Source organism: Aethalodelphis obliquidens, unplaced genomic scaffold, assembly GCF_003676395.1.
Source record: "Aethalodelphis obliquidens isolate GAN/ISIS:26980383/991018 unplaced genomic scaffold, ASM367639v1 scaffold71, whole genome shotgun sequence".
Classification (NCBI taxonomy): domain Eukaryota; kingdom Metazoa; phylum Chordata; class Mammalia; order Artiodactyla; family Delphinidae; genus Aethalodelphis; species Aethalodelphis obliquidens.
Window position 1 is genome coordinate 5553359 of NW_020838015.1, and position 16784 is coordinate 5570142.

Genomic DNA, 16784 nt, shown 5'->3' on the forward strand with positions numbered 1-16784 from the left:
CAGTGTAGTAGGATCACAAAAACAGGTGCCTGGTATGCAAAGGTCCACTTCTGACCACTTTTTTAAAAGGAGACCACAGGCATGGCAAACACTCAGTGTTTCGTCGATCTCTTTCTTGCCTGGGACCTTATCAGTAGATGGGATTGACACTGCCCCCCACCCCGTCATGCAGCCTTGAAGATCTCAAATTGGGATGTATTCTTTTAAAACTAAAGTATCCATATGAGTGTCATATAAACAGATGTTTCCCCCCCGCCCAAGATTCAGAATCTTTCCCTTGGACCAAACCAAACCAAACAAACAAACAAAAACATATTGTGTTTCTTTTAACTCGTCTTTTAAGTTGTATACTGGGCCTTATATATAGGACATCTCTTGGGCATCACCACATCCCAGCCTATTTTTTCACTCCAGCCATTGCTGCAGCAGCCAGCAACCAGATGTGCAAGTTACTGCTAGCACCTTCTTCACTGGCCATTCTGATACATGGACAAAACTGGAAGGGAGTTAACAGTTCAAGGAAAACTTAAGCCAGTGGGAGATAAATACACCCTTCTTTGGTTCCCTCAGGTGATCTCTTCTAAGGTACATTCTGCATAGCTCCTCAGAGGGTCCCTGGCCGCACTGAGCCCCAGTAGCCCACAGCAGTGACCAATTCAATAACTCACCCTTGGACTGGCTTTCCCTCCTGCCCGGTTTCACTCTCTTCCTAATCCCACTCTGCTCCCTGAAATCACTTCCAAAAGTGAACTATCTGCATAAAAGCCCTTGTTTGAGGTTCTAGTTTTGGGGGAGGACCCAGCCTAAGACAACCATGCCTTCCAATCAAGATAGCCTTTCTCTGGTCAAGCAGTTTTTGTTTTTTGGTTTTGGCCATGCCGCGCAGCTTGTGGTTTCTTAGGATCTTAGTTCCTCTACCAGGGATTGAACCCGTGTCCTCGGCAGTGAAAGCTTGGAGTCCTAACCACTGGACCGCCAGGGAATTCCCAGTCAAGCAGTTCTTATGATCCAGGGAACATGTCTCACTCTTTAACATGTCAAATTAATGCTTAACTTTCATAGAGGAACACTGTTTCCTTTTCTTTTTAATATTTATTATTTATTTATTTGCTTGCGCTGGGTCTTAGTTGCAGCAGGCAGGCTCCTTAGTTGTGGCAGACGGGCTCCAGGTTGCGGCTTGAGGGCTCCTTAGTTGTGGCATGTGAACTCTTAGTTGCAGCACGCGTGTGGGATCTAGTTCTCTAAGCAGGGATCGAACATGGGCCCCCTGCATTGGGAGCATGGAGTCTTAACCATTGTGCCACCAGGGAAGTCCCACTGTTTCCTTTTATTCCAAGTATCTTATAAGCATCTTCTTTTCACATCGATATAACAGAGGACGGAGACAGAGCAGCAGGCCTCTGAGAAAAGCTCAACTCCATATGCCCAAGCCCTATTGTACCTTTGAACCTGTGATTCTTAGCCCTTGGCTAAGACCTTCACAGAGTAGATCTATGAAGAAACTTGTCTTCTTCCCAACCTGCTAAATTAAACTCTCCATGTAAAGCTTAGACATGTGAGTCTTTCCAAAGCACCCCAGTAATTCTGATGTGTACCCTCAGCTGAGAATCACTGCTTGAGACTCATCACCTACCCAAGAGAGAACCAGATCCAACCAGTTATTAGAGCTACCTCAACTAAAATATAGTCAAAAAGGCAGTTGAAACTTTGAAAATGAGTATGAAGAAAAGTGAAAATTAGCTCTCTGCAAAAGACGGCACAGACACATGGTTTTTAAAAAGAGCAGGTAATGTAGGATTGTCTGGTTAGTCAATTTTGATCTCCGTTCAGCTTCTGTTTTCTGGCAGTCTTAGTAGCATTCCCTCACTCTCAAGTCAGAAGCATCTTGAACAGAAGCCAAGGCTTTAGATTCCTCTGGGGTGTCTCAAGCTCTCGAAGGCGTCTCCTTGAAGCCCCTCTCATAAGACTTCGGAAGAGAAGTAAAACCCTGGCCCTCCCTTTTGGGGTGGGTTGGACTCAAAGCACGGCAGCTCTGTCTAAAGAGACTTCTTCACGAGTCTACCCCTTCAAAACCCCCTCCCTGTGCTATACAGTAAGTCCTTATTGGTTCTCTACTTTATATATAGTACTGTGTATATTTTAATTCCAAACTCCTAATTTATCCCTCCCCCCTTTCCCCTTTAGTAACCATAAGTTTGTGTTCTACGTCTGTGAGTCTATTTCTGTTTTGTAAAATGGTTCATTTGTATCATTTTTTAGATTTGACATACACTCAATATCTTGTAATAACCTATAATGGAAGAGAATGTAAAAAAAGAATATATATATGTATAACGGAATCGCTTTGCCGTACGTCTGAAACTAACACAACACTGTAAATCAAATATATTTAAATAAAAATTTTTTTAAAACCCTCCCCACTCTTTTCATACACTCAAAACTGGTGAGGGGTTTCATCAGACAAGAAACTGGTTTTTAGGTCTTTCATTTAAAGTTTCCCATTTTTGTCTACCTCAGGATTTACCTTGGTAACTAATATCGAATGTAACTTGGCACCTCAAATCACGTAATTTAACAAGACGGCGCAATTGCAATATCATAGGGTAAGTGCAGGACAAGAGGTCTAGGCACGTAACACTGGGAGAACACTGAGCATTCTCCACTGGCCCAGCTGGAGGATGAGTGGTCCAGGAGATTCCTGGAGAAGGGAATTCCTTATTTGACTCTTTCTTAATGTATGTGCTGGAGTTAGTAGTATGACGACTCTCAGGGTGGGCGGGAGTACTTCCGAGGGGAGCATGCTCAAGAAGACACTCCTAGGCCAAATACATTATATTTCTAGACAGATCCCCAAACCAAAATGGTTACAGAAGTCTTAGTGGGTTCTTTAATCTCCTCATTTAGTCACTAAAGTTCCTACAAATTCATGAATCTAAATGTCACTGTAAAAATTGGAAACTATACTAGTATTGATTAATCCTGGGAGATTTCTTAAATTTCATTTATGCTAAGAAAAACAACCTTCATTTTCTAAAGCAGCACGTGAGAATGGTCATTTATGGATTTAAAATACATCCTGATAAAGATGTGGCACATATATACAATGGAATGTTACTCAGCCATAAAAAGAAACGAAACAGTTATTTGTAGTGAGGTGCATGGACCTAGAGACTGTCATACAGAGTGAAGTAAGTCAGAAAGAGAAAAACAAATACCGTATGCTAACACATATATATGGAATCTAAAAAAAAAAAAGGTTCTGATGAATCTAGGGGCAGGACAGGAATAAAGACGCAGACATAGAGAATGGAATTGAGGACACGGGGAGGGGGAAGGGTAAGCTGGGACGAAGTGAGAGAGTGGCATGGACATATATACACTACCAAATGTAAAATAGATAGCTAGTGGGAAGCAGCCACATAGCACAGGGAGATCAGCTCGGTGCTTTGTGACCACCTAGAGGGGTGGGATAAGAAGGGTGGGAGAGAGGGAGACGCAAGAGGGAAGAGATATGGGGATATATGTATACATATAGCTGATTCACTTTGTTATACAGCAGAAACTAACACAACAATGTAAAGCAATTATACTCCAATAAAGATGTTAAAAAATATATATATATATCCTGATAAAAACTGATCTTGGGAGTTGAGAGGTATGAATACTTTGAAATGATGATCTCATTTAAAAAGTAGTTCAAATAAGATTTAATGGACTGTGGAACTATGGTTTTAAATTAATGAGTGTACCTAGTAAAAAGCTTTGCACTGATAAGGAATATGAAAGGTCAACTGAAATATTATAATTGTCTTAATAGTTAAAGCATCTTACTTATTAACATGTCAATTATTTTGACAGCCTTTTTTCGGGGGCAGAGGGGGTGGAAGCAAGGAGCTGTCTTTTAGCATCCTTATGATATCATTATAAATCATTTACCACCTGCTCACATAGACACCACCCATGATGGATCACACAATCCAAATGCACGCATCATCTGAGCTTCAAGGAAATTTTGACTCAATGCTTTTAAGCCACAATTATATACCTAATACTGGATCTTGATTTGATTTGTCAAAACCCTTGAAAGTCATTACCCAAAAAGAAAAGGCAACAGACATCTGGTCAATCAACTTTATTTTTAATTACCCAAATGTGTATTAACCTTCGTATCCAGATACAAGGGAGGATACAAGAGGAAGAAAAGACAAGACTTCTACCCTCAAAAAAATTAAAATGAGCTGAAGACACACTGCAGAAGACAATAAAACTTAAGGAAATATACTGAGTAGCACAAAACAACTTAGTACAGAGTAAACCCACACAAGGGGGACACGATCAGCGACCATGGCAGGGAGTAGAGAGGGTGATCGGGAAATTCATCCTGGGAAATGGGATAAAGCAATGGACCTGTGTTCTAGTCAACAAAATATCAGTGGCTTATTGTGGGCCTTGGGCAATTAAGTCCCACCGCTCCTGACTTCAGTTTGCTCAACTCTAAAACAGCAAGTAAGGACAAGGTGGTGTCTAAGTTCTTCCAGCTGTAACAGTACAGGATTCTAAGGACAAATGCAGAGATCTTGGAAGATGTGGACCTTACAGGTAAGAGGAAGGACAAGCACAAAGCCACAGAGGTAGGAAAAAGCTAGTTTTTTGTGCCTGGGCAATGTATACTGTAGGATAGCAAGGACCTTTAACAAGCCTGTTTAACTACTGTAAAGATTCTGAGACCGGTGAACTTGGAAATGGGTGAGACAGAGTGCTAAGCTAGGTACTAGACAATACACAGGAATCAAAATGGAGAAAGAGATATTGTGTTTTCCTGTGGTCGAAGTCTGACTTATCGTCATGCTCTCCACTTCACTCTACATTCTTTGTGTCTTCATGGAACTTTGTTACAACTCCTTCCCCAAACCCACACACCAAATAGAAGCAGAAGAGGGTGTGGTTACAGATGCCCTCTCTTTAGACCCGCACAAGTAGCCCCCTTTTGTGGGCCAGGTAGCCAAGAGCAGTTGCTGACAAGATGGTGGTCAATCCAATCAGCCTCAGCAGGCCGGGCACGGAGGGCAAATGTCTCTCCAGGAAGGTGGTGGTAATGGGCTTCGCAGGGACATCCTGGGTTCAGAGAATATTTGGTGTCAGTACAGAAAGTCTGTATTTCTTCCAGTTCTCCGAACATGACTCACACTTGCCAACCTCTAGGCCATGAAACACCACATTCCCTTTGTTCAGAACATTCATTCCCCGTTCCCCACTGGGCCCTTTACTTAACTAATTCTGACCACTAACTTCAAGTCTCAGTTTATATCTCACTTCCTTCGGGAGCCTTTCCAGTGTCCCCAAACTAAGATGACCCCTTCTTTTTACATTCTCAGCGTGTCATCTTCATGGCACGTGGGCTTTTTTGTTATCATCTGTTCTCCCCACCACATGTTGAGCTCTGAAAGCACTGCTGTATCATTATCCCAGCGGCTGATGCAAAGCAAGTGCACAATAAATATTTGCTGAGTGGATACACCTGTGGTCCACTCAGTCCTCAGTCCCATCTCTGACAGAAGCACTAAGACAATGACTTCGGAGTGGCCAGGCTACTGTTTTTAACCTTACACTTGACAGACGAATACCTTTGACCTTTTGGACCCTTGTCCTCTATGATGTGTATACTTCCTTCCAGTCAGGAAAATTTCCTGGGGTTTTTTTAGAAAATGATAGGTATATTGAAAATGCATTTTTAACCTAAATCTGCTCCATTTCATTCCACTCCTTTGTCCCCAGACAGGGGATACTGACATATCTTCCTTTCATTTCCTCCCCCCATCACCAGGTTAGAGATTTATTCAACAGACATTTATTGAGTTCTTAATAAGTCTAGAACTCTCCGAGTAATGTCTCATCCGACCAAAAAATAATTTATTTTTTCCTAATAATCTGCAAGGCATGTGGCAGCTGCAATTTTATCAAAGTTCTTCTAAATCCCTCACCTCTGCCCTAACCCGTGGCATCTCTTTAAACATTCATGGGTTGAATCACTTAGGGGAAGGTCTGTGAATATATACAAGTGTGCTCTATTCATAAGTAATTGTTTTTAAGATTTAAATTCATGATATGAAATATAACCTACCACAGACTCTGGTTCGGGCTGCCAGATTTCATCCTCTGGGATCTTTCCCATGGCATGCAGGATCTGAAAAGAAAGCGCATCTTGGTGAATAACAAAAATGACACCATCTTTCTCCTAATCTACTCTTTAAATAAAGGACTAACGATGTCTTTTGGGATATCCATCAAAAACACCAGGGTAAAAGCCAGTGTAGTCCATTGAACCTTTGAAAAGATCCAAAAGGTCTTCGATCTACAGCATAAGAAGGTCCAACCATTAGACTCACCATCAATTTTAATAGCCGTGAACACGCCTTAATAGGGATGAGATGAGAGGAACTGTCGGAAAATATATAAATGAATTCTGAATCCTAGTGTAAACATGTTTGGTTCTATAATATTAGACCTAGGTTATCTCTCAAGTATAGCCATGGTGATCTTTTGCCCCATGGACTCTTTTTACCTTGGACTCATTGTTACTTTTGGGTTAAGGTGTTCATTTCACCTGTGACTACTGTTAAAAAGGTGTTTCACTGTCCTTCAGATGGGGGTTCACAGGGAATTGGCTTCCAGGGTCTCAGACATATTTAACCTGTTTGTCAGGCCCGTGAGTTGCTTCCTTCCCCACAGCCCATGACCCCAGGCCTTACCTCTCGGGCTGCTCTCTCCCCGGCCTCCACAGCCCCCTCCATGTAGCCACTCCAGTGTGCAGCAGTCTCCGTGCCTGCGAAGTAAATCCTGCCCACTGGCTGGCGTAGAACCCTTGAAAGCAAAGCAAAGAGATAAAAGTGGTCAGTCTCAGAGAGCCAGAGGAGAGCCTTCCCACAAAGACCAAGGCTGGTCCGTTTCCTCAGACTCTAAATGTCAGGAAGTCCATTGGCAATTTTGGAATAACGTTCATGAGTTCCTCCAGTTCTTACATGATCTTTGTCACAGATGAAAAGAAATAAAAGCCAAAGTTCACTCCCGCACCAAGAGCTTACAGGTAAAGGGACTGACATCAATGGAGGTAAAATAAGTATTTGCTTCACATACGTAAAGTGAGGGACTGTATATGCCCAGTCATGGATAGCTGGTTCACCAACTTTGAGCGAGGGGACACGTGCCCCCAGTTTCCCGCCTGGTCATTCCACCAATGAACTTGGCAAATCACTTCCTCTCACTGAGCTCTGGCTTCCCCATCCCCTAAGGGGCATGATCCAATAATTTTTAAAACCTTTTCTATTAGTAACATTTAACAACTCTGTGAGTATGACTACGGCTCCAAAACCACCATTCCTTGAGCACTTAGCTCTACCAGTGTGAAGAGTTTTACTGCATTAAATTATAACAGTTAACATTTTGGGGGGCGCCAAACACTCTTCTAAGTGCAGTAATCTTTACCACAACCATATGAGGTCAGTACGATTATAATCCCCATTTTGCAGGTGAGAATATGGAGGTACAGAGGCTGTAGTGGACACTGTGGTGCCCTGCCTAGACCCCCCTTCAAAAATGAAGGACCTTGCTGTTCTTCCCTGCTCTTGGCCCATTCCAGGCCCCCCTCCCCAGTCGACCACCGATCTGCTTTCTGTCTCTATAGATTAGTTTGCATTTTCTAGTATTTTATATAAATGGAATCATATAGTAAAAACAAAAAAACCATGAAGGACTTATTCCCAGGTGCTGGAAGTGCTGCAGGAAGATGGCCTTCTGATGTCAGCCCTCTTTGGCAACTGCCTCCACTAAAGAAAATTGCCTGGTTCAAGGTCATGCCTCCTTCCAGTAGCAATTGCATCCAGTGACTGATCACCACAGGGCTATAAAAACCTGACCCCTCGCCCCAACTTGGGACATTTCTGAAGGGCCATCTTAGTCCTAGAGCTCCCTGAAGGATCAGCTGAGGTCTTCACTGGAACTTCACTGGGAGAAACCCAACTTCTCTCTCTGTCCGCTCCTGCTTCCTTCCTCTGCCTTCCACAGATGTTGATGCCTAGGCTCTCCCTAGTACATATCCTATATGCTCATCTTTGCTTCAGAGTCTGCTTTGCTGAGGAATCTAACCAGCAACAAAGACAAAGTAATTTACACTAGGTCATAGCTAGTAAGTAGCAGAACCGGTATTTGAATCCAGGTCATCTGACTCCAGAGCCCACAGTCTTAACCACTTGGTTATACATCCTCCCTCTATTGAATTATTTTTTTAATCTTTTTAAAGAACTCCATGGCATAGCTACAATTATCCCATTTTACACATGAGGAAACTGAGGCTTAGAGAAATGTGTGCTGACTTGCCAAGACCCACTTGCTAGAAAATTGCAGAGCTAGGATTTGAACTAGGTCGACCAGATGTCAAAGTCTCCGTCTTTATGTTATATACTTTTCCTGGTGTATCATCATCATCACTAGTTAACAAAGAGTGCCCATATGCTACACAAAAGGACAGAGTGTCACAGCACTTAGTTTCTACAAGGGGCAGTTTGTTGTTACCCTGACAAAAATACCATAAGGGAAGCACCATCAACATGTCATTATTCATCCTATTCCAGGTTTCCATTATATTACAGATAATGGATGTGGATGTCCAGAGCTAACATCCAGGCTCTGTCTTAGTCAACACTGTATACCACTGGGCCTTTTACAGAAAACCAAATGAGTTGGCTTGAATTGGTGGGTTTTCCTTCGCCTACCCTTATTGTTGCCATCAAGCAAAAAGAGGGGAGGAGAATAGAAGATACTATAGAATACTAGAATGCCGATAATAATACACAGCATAATCTGGAATTATTCACAGCCAGCATGGGCTGGAGAGCCTAAGCGTATTCGGGAAGGGTTCTCGGCAAGAGAAGGTAATTTTGCTTTTTCCACGTTCATTAAACAGTGCTGCTTTCACCGCATGAATCACTGTTTTCAAACAGACGGAACCCAAATTGGGAACCTCTGGGAGGCCTGGCCAAATCCTACAATTAAATATTAGAAGAGAGAATAAAGGCTTAGAGAATTAATCATGCCGACTACTGGAATATAAAAATGTAAAAACCAAGAATTTATTTCAAACAGGCAAAGATATCTTCCCTCCACTTGTCACGTGGAAATCTTCTTCCTTTGGGGAAAAAGAAAGCCCCAAAACTGGGGAAGAAAAATCCCTGCCGTTTCTCGTGCAGGTGAGGGAATAGACACTATAGGATATTTCCACGTATACTTCCTTATGTACTTTACCACTACTTAATCACTAAAGTGTTGGGTTGGCCAAAAAGTTCATTCGGGTTTTCATAACATCTTACAGAAAAACCCAACCCAATATTTCAGTCTAAGAAATCAACACACATTTCTTAAAGTAAAAAACCTTAAGAAATGTGAGTTTATTTTTTTACTAGGGTTGTACTGTCAATTCTGTCCTCTGTCTTCCATTTGGAAGCAGAACATTTACTGTGTAATTTCTAGGCCATGAAGATAAAATTCCTTGCAGTATCCCAAATGTCATGGACCCCAAAGGTCAAGGGAATCCCTGCAGGCCAGTTGTCCTTGCTTGGATTGAGAGGTATGTCACTAAGATATGCTCTGCTTCAGTTTCCATCCTACAGATTGAAGCTAGTCACATGAAGCCTGAAACATGGCCCTGAGAAGGAATAAAGATGAAGGAGGGTGCTGCCATGTCACCACAAATGCCTGATATGATGGGGTTTATCTTGCTTCTTTCATGTGGTCAGGGTCAGGCTAGTGCAGGTGAGTGTCCTTCCCCCCCCGCCCCGCCCCCCACTGACCCCATCACTCCAAAGGCATTTTCCTGACACTCCTTATGGGATTGAGCATGAAACTAGCCACTCCGTGGTCAGAAATCTAATCACATCACAAAACTGATGGTCTTTCTCTGTTGAGAGGTTAAGTTTTGTATTCCTAAATGTGTTCTATGAAGCAAAGGATCCTATCTGCCTTTCTTACTCTCTATTCTATCCTCAAAATCACCCATAGGGCCCAGCCGTGTAACTTTTCCCCAGACATTCCATGAACTTGTTAGATTCCTATAGGAAGCGTTTGCTCAAATGGTTCCGTCTGCCTAGAATACATTCCCCAATAGCCTTTTCTCTGCCTTCTACAATTCTCAGGTGGTATGTGTATTATGAAGCCTTCTCAGCTTTCTCTAGGTAAGGCTAGCCCATCCCTCCCTGGGCCCCCATAGCATTTTTATGCCCCTCTATTCTTAGAGTACTTACCATAGTATGTTTGAGTCAATGTTTGATATTCTCTCCTCTCCCCATCCCTACCCTAGCTCCTAACACCGTCAGCTCCTTTACAGCAGGGAGGGCTTATCTTGGTACAGGCAAACTTTGTTTCGTTGTGCTTTGCTTTATTGCGCTTTGCAAATATTGCATTTTTTTTCCCATGAATTGAAGGTCTGTGGCAACCCGGCATTGTCAGATGATGCTTAGCATTTCTTAGCAACAAAGTATTTTTTAATTAAGATATGTACATTTTTTTAGACATAATGCTCTTGCACACTCAATAGACTACAGTATAATGTAAACATAACTTTTGTACACGCTGGGCAACCAAAAAGAAAATAATTTTGTGTGACTCGCTTTATTGCGGTAGTCTGGAACCGAACTCACAATATCTTCGAGGTCTGCCTATATATTGAAGTTTTCAGCAGAGTGTTTGGCCAATAGTTGGCACTTAGCCAATAAGTGCTGAATGAAACAATTACTACTGACATATTCTACAATCATCCAAAAATTAACTTAATGACCAGTAGCTAATCAGGTGGCACCCTCTGAATGATCTCATAGATGATATTTTACCATCTTCAGGAAGATGAGGAAAGTGCTCACCAAAGCCATTATGTATCCTCTCACAAGCAGGTTTTTTTTTTTTTTACGGTACGCAGGCCTCTCACTGTTGTGGCCTCTCCCATTGCGGAGCACAGGCTCCGGACGCACAGGCCCAGCGACCATGGCTCACGGGCCCAGCCGCTCTGCGGCATGTGGGATCTTCCCGGACCGGGGCACGAACCCGTGTCCCCTGCATCGGCAGGCGGACTCTCAACCGCTGCGCCACCAGGGAAGCCCACAAGCAGGTTTTAATCCTTCTTTGACTGGTTTTCACAAACAGATTGATTAGCCATTTACATTTACTAATACCCTTTTTTTGTTGCATACTCAGCCTTTTACTCATCACTCTACATTTCCTATTTTGTTTAGATTGAGCTCTTGGCATTAAATGATTACTTCGTTTAGTATTACTTCGATGGTCATAATAATTACTACTATATTACTAATTCATACCTGGTCGTTGTCATCGAATACAATGAACTAAACACCAAAGAGTCATACCTGGCTGCACAACACTGTAAATGCTACAAGCCATTGAATTATACACTTCGAATGGGTGAATTGTATGGTATGTGAATTATATCTCAATGAAGATGTGAAAAATAACTTATGCTCCTGTTAACATACTGATTCTTGTCTACTGTATGCCATCTTGCGCTTTCTCATACACCTGCTAAGGAAAGTGAGGTCCAGAGAGGAGAAGTGACCCGTCCAGGATGACAAAGTTGGTTATTGGTAGGATCAGGGGGTGGAACCCAAGTCCCTTTACCCCCAGTCTAGAACACAATTTGCTTTTATAATGCTGTACCCATGTTGGCACTTATACAGTGCCCATTGAGGAAGTTCCACTGAGCCCTAAACTCAGTATAAAGACACTTCTTCTGACAATATAAGTGAACCCTCTATCTAAATTCCTATTCTTATGCTGCCACCTTCTTTGGTTCTATTGATTGGGATTGCTCCTTCAGAGGAATTAAGAGTCAAGGGCACCACCATGATGCAGAATTATAATGACTTCATTAGTGAGATTCACGAGATCCAAAGGAAATTGGGGATTTGGGGATTTTTTTTCCAGCATTTACAAGGAACAGCGGAGAAGAGCTCCACGAACCTTCTTAGAGTTATGGACTCAGATTCAGGGAGTTTCAGTTAGAACTGAGCCCACTTTTACTCTACCTTCCGTACTGAGTCAGGATCCCTGGGGGGAAGTAGGTCGTGTAGCAGCCCCCGGAGTACTGCTCCTCACACCAGTTCTTCTCTTCATAGTGCACCGGCTGCAAGGCAGAGTGACAAAAACTCAAAGGAGACTCAAAGGAAGCAATCTAGTCTCGAATAAATCAAACACAGTCCAGTAGGCTTCCTATTGGACAACCAGTATCTGTCTGAAATAGAGCCTTATTATCCCGATGTTTTTAGAGATAGGACTTTGGGCAGGTAAATGTCCTTGGTAATAGACTTCTAAGAAATTCTGACTTAGAAAGTTTTCTCACTTGGTTCATTCATGTCCCCGGTACTGTTCATAAGCTGCAATTGTCTAGCTCTATGTTTAAACTGGCCTTACATGTTAAGAAGTTTTTAGTGCCTAATGGTTTCAAGACAAGTTTAAAAAGGGATTTATGCTTACTGGAGTAAGGAGGATGAAAAAAGTAGAAAAGCATGCCTGTTAAGGAAAAAGAATGACCAGATTCATTTTTTTCATGCAAGTCAACTTCGTTGAGAGAAGCTAGAACAGACAGATTAATGTTTTCATGGGACGTAGGCACTTCTGTTGATGGCGATGCAGGCAGCTATCGGTCTGAAAAATATGTTTTTGCCATGAACAGGCAAAACATTAGCTGAGATTTTGCAAAGTTCAAGCTCTTTACTACAATAACTAAACATGTGTTATCATTATTATTATTATTATTATTTTGTGGTACGCGGGCCTCTCACTGTTGTGGCCTCTCCCGTTGCAGAGTACAGGCTCCGGACACGCAGGCTCGGTGGCCATGGCTCACGGGCCCAGCCACTCCGTGGCATGTGGGATCCTCCCGGACCGCGGCACGAACCCGCGTCCCCTGCATCGGCAGGCAGACTCTCAACCACTGCGCCATCAGGGAAGCCCAGGTATTATTTTGAAAAGATAAAATCAACACGGCAAGTCTTAAGAGAAAAATGTGAGCATAAAAATAGATTTGGAAAAGATGTTTTGTTTTAAAAATTTGCAGTCACACATGGGACTTCGGATAGTCATTTGTAACGAATCCTATTTACAAAGCACGAGGCCCTGTCTGAGGGGTGTAAGTTGCTCTGATGCCTCAGGCCCGGCCCTCTTCCATCTCATGAGCACCCTTCTCTGGCTGTCTCCAGCCAGCTGATCAGAAGAAAGGTTGGACTTCATCTTTCACCTTTCCTTGCTCCCAGGACAGACACCAAAGCAAGTGCCCATCTCTGTGCCAAGAGCAAACAACAGCATGACCAACTTGTTTTTTTTTTTTGGCCACGACTTGTGGCTTGTGAGATCTTAGTTCCCCTACCAGGGATCGAACCCAGCCCCTCAGCAGTGAGAGCTCGGAGTCCTAACCACTGGACAGCCAGGAATTCCCAGGACCACCTCATTTTTATCACCAGCAATTAATCATCCACATTCTTCTTAGGAAAAGAGACTTTCCCATATTAAAAATAATCAACTTTTTGGGAAATTGAGCACAACTTCTTTCCCCTCCCACTGGGGTTTTCCCTGAACAACCATCTCACAGGTTGTCGGAGAATCCTCAGCTCTGCACTGCCTCAGCCTGAGGGTGTCTCAGAACATAACTTCAAAAAAGCTTGAGTATCTACCAGGGAGAAATATCTTGAACCGAATATTTAAACAGAAAGACCAGTCAATTTTAGCAGCTGTGGTAGGATTAATTTTTAATGTGTATATACTTTGGGTCTTGCCACCTCACTCATATTACACTTGCGCCCAGAGGCTATGCTTATATTTAAACTTGTTAAATGGTGTGTGAAAGCAAAAAAATGAAACAAAACACATTCTTCATTATTATTATGTTTCTCTCCAAACCAGTCAATTCATCATTCTTGTTCATTTACTGAGGAGGAATCCCCCAAACCTTCAAGAGCGTGTGTTTCACCTATAACAAGTAACTCTTGCTTTAAAAGGATGAACAAAAATGACAAATTCAAAAGCCACAACAACTTGACTAGGAGGAGGAAAGCCACTGCAAAGCTGAGCAAAGTAAGTGTCTGAGGAATAAGATGAAGCCATGTAGCTGTTCAACTAGGTCAAGGCGTGCACTGCAGAGATCTGGATTTAAGAGGCTTAACAAGTTAAACATTCTTAGCCCCTTTATTAGATTTTCTCGTGCTTTAACTGCTCATTTGTACATCCTTTTCCATTGTCTTCAAGTGCTGCACGGATAACTGGATTTAATAATAGCTTTCAAAAGGTGACGTAATCTGTGTCAAAACATTAAAAACCCAGCAGTTGTGAATGGAACGAGAATGTCGGTTCATTGTTTTAAATATTGATGAAGGAGGTCGTTATGGCTAATGGTTATGGGCCCTTTGGGCCCTTTGACTATCACCAAATGCCCCTACCGCACTGCCTCCCTACCCATCCCATCCCACCTTTAACCACCCAGTGGGGAGGGGAACTACTTTGAATTTGAAGATCACAGCTTCCTCAGGCTACCTGCCAAGATGTCTAGGAAACTCAGCTGACAGGGCTCACCTTGAGCCAATCAGCATGTCTTCCCTGCTACAGGAAGAGCTCTGAACTCAGGGACAAGGGTAGCACCACCTAAAACACATCAGTGTTGCAAGGTGCCTAAGCTGCCACTAGCACAGCCAGGGCCCATACTCTCTGGGACAACTCATAAGTTTACCAACTCTGGTGCAGACTCCTCCGAGAATAGATCAGGGAAAACATGAGCTCTAGAGCCCTTCTTGCACAAGCCCATCCCTGCTAGCCCCCTGACAACAAAGCAAGATCTCTCTCCCTTAGGGAAGGGTTGGGAAGCCTTACGTGCAAAGCTTCTTGTGAGCCCAGAACTTTTGCGTAGAGGTCACAAAGTTTCTTCAACCTATGGGAAGAGAGGGGGAAAAATAAGTGAAAATGAGAAAGGAAGAAAAAGTCAAAGATGTACCTATGATTCCCATCATTCAAAAAGATTCTGAGCTATTGCTTCCACTTGACATTTCATTGTAATTTTTCAAAACAAGGCACCTTGTTCTAGTTCCAATATCTTAAATCTGTGAGGTCACAAATAGTTTTTAAAGAAAAAGTGATGCACTGCCTGCATCACTGGGGGCACACAGCAATTTGTTCATTCATTCAAGAAAACGTTGTGTACCTGCTGTCAATTTCCTAAGCACTGGAGATTCTGGGAGGACTGAGACATGATTCTTGCTCACCTTCCTTTCTCTCCCCATCCCACTAAGAGGAAATGGGCAAAGTGGAGCAGGAAAAGCTTCAAATTCTGCTTCTGCCTCTTCCATGCTATGAGGTCTTGAACAGGTTACTTAAACTCTCTGACCTTTAGTTTCATCAACAAACTCACCTGATTTTTTTCACTAATGATGGTAAAACAATGTGGTCTCAGGACCAGCAACAGCAGCTGCATCACCCGGGAACTTGTTAGAAATGCAGATTCTCAGACCTCATCCCAGACCTTCTAACTCAGAAACAGCAGTGGCAGCAACTGTGTTTTCATAAACCTTCCAGGTGATTATGTTTGAGAACCACTGATATAGAGCATATGAAGTTCCCAGCTCAATAACTGGTACATACGTAATAAATGCTCAATAAATCGTAGCTCTTAAGAAATTTAGTCTTATGGGGGAATTGGATGTAAGCCAAAAGTTATAATTAGTCAGTTAAGGTATGAGATTAGACTTATTTCCATTCTGATTTTTATAGAATAGTATTGTTAAAGGGGATCTTACAGGTGATTTAGAGTTAGGCCAATGATTTCAAAAGTATTATTATTATTTTATTTTTTATTTTTTTAAGTGTATTTTTTAAATTATTTATTTACTTTTGGCTGCATTGGGTCTTTGTTGCTGTGCGCGGGCTTTCTCTAGTTGCGTCGAGCGGGGGCTACACTTTGTTGCTGTGCGCAGGCTTCTCATTGTGGTGGCTTCTCTTGTTGTGGAGCACGAGCTCTAGGTGCGCGGGCTTCAGTAGTTGCGGCGCACGGGCTTCGGTAGTTGTGGCTCACGGGCCCAGCCACTCCGCGGCATGTGGGATCTTCCCGGACCGGGGCACGAACCCGCGTCCCCTGCATCGGCAGGCGGACTCTCAACCACTGCACCACCAGGGAAGCCCGGGACATTTTTTTAGTGAGTGGGTCAGTCAGACTTCCATAGCCCTGGCCAAGCACAGTGATGGCAATAGTCATAAAGCAGCATGCTAATGGTGCGGGGGGAGGGTGCAGGGTTGTGAGGGATAGGAATGTGCTATAACGTAATTCAGGGGCTCTTAGTTGGTAAATATGTTATCAGTGGTGGTGTGGGGATAAATAATTGGTAGTGGTGAATACTAATTGCTGAAAGAAATTGCCACCTCCAGAGAAACTAGTCCTTCTGTACTTATGATCTGTAATAGTTATGCATCCTTCATGCAGGATGTACTGCAGACTGCCCTGCAATGCGGTCATTTGTCTACCTGGTTATCTCCTCCCCAAGTAAAATTTCAGCTCCTGGGCTATATCCATTTTTGTATCCTCCATAGCTCCTTGCATGGTATCTTGTGTACGATAAACTCAATAAATATTATTTTGAATGCTTGGGTCTTCAGTTATCAGCATTGTGCCTTTATACAAGACCCTCATAATGAACATAACAGACATGTTGTGTTGGGAATACACATAGTATTAAGCAGTCTTTAAGTTT

At 42.8% G+C, this 16784-nt stretch overlaps 1 protein-coding gene across 2 annotated transcripts in view; it reads right to left on the reverse strand.

Moving 5' to 3' along the window:
- Positions 1-4117: 4117 nt before the first annotated feature.
- MAOB (monoamine oxidase B) overlaps positions 4118-16784 on the reverse strand; it is a 107242-nt gene continuing 94575 nt past the window's right edge. For both annotated transcript variants that reach the window (XM_027091522.1, XM_027091521.1), the window contains exons 11-15: positions 14917-14974; positions 12084-12181; positions 6750-6861; positions 6122-6184; positions 4118-5115 (exon numbers count right to left, since the gene is read on the reverse strand). In XM_027091522.1, coding sequence (XP_026947323.1) covers positions 4963-5115; positions 6122-6184; positions 6750-6861; positions 12084-12181; positions 14917-14974 — 484 coding nt within the window. In that variant the 3' untranslated portion in view covers positions 4118-4962. The remainder of the gene's footprint in view (positions 5116-6121; positions 6185-6749; positions 6862-12083; positions 12182-14916; positions 14975-16784) is intronic.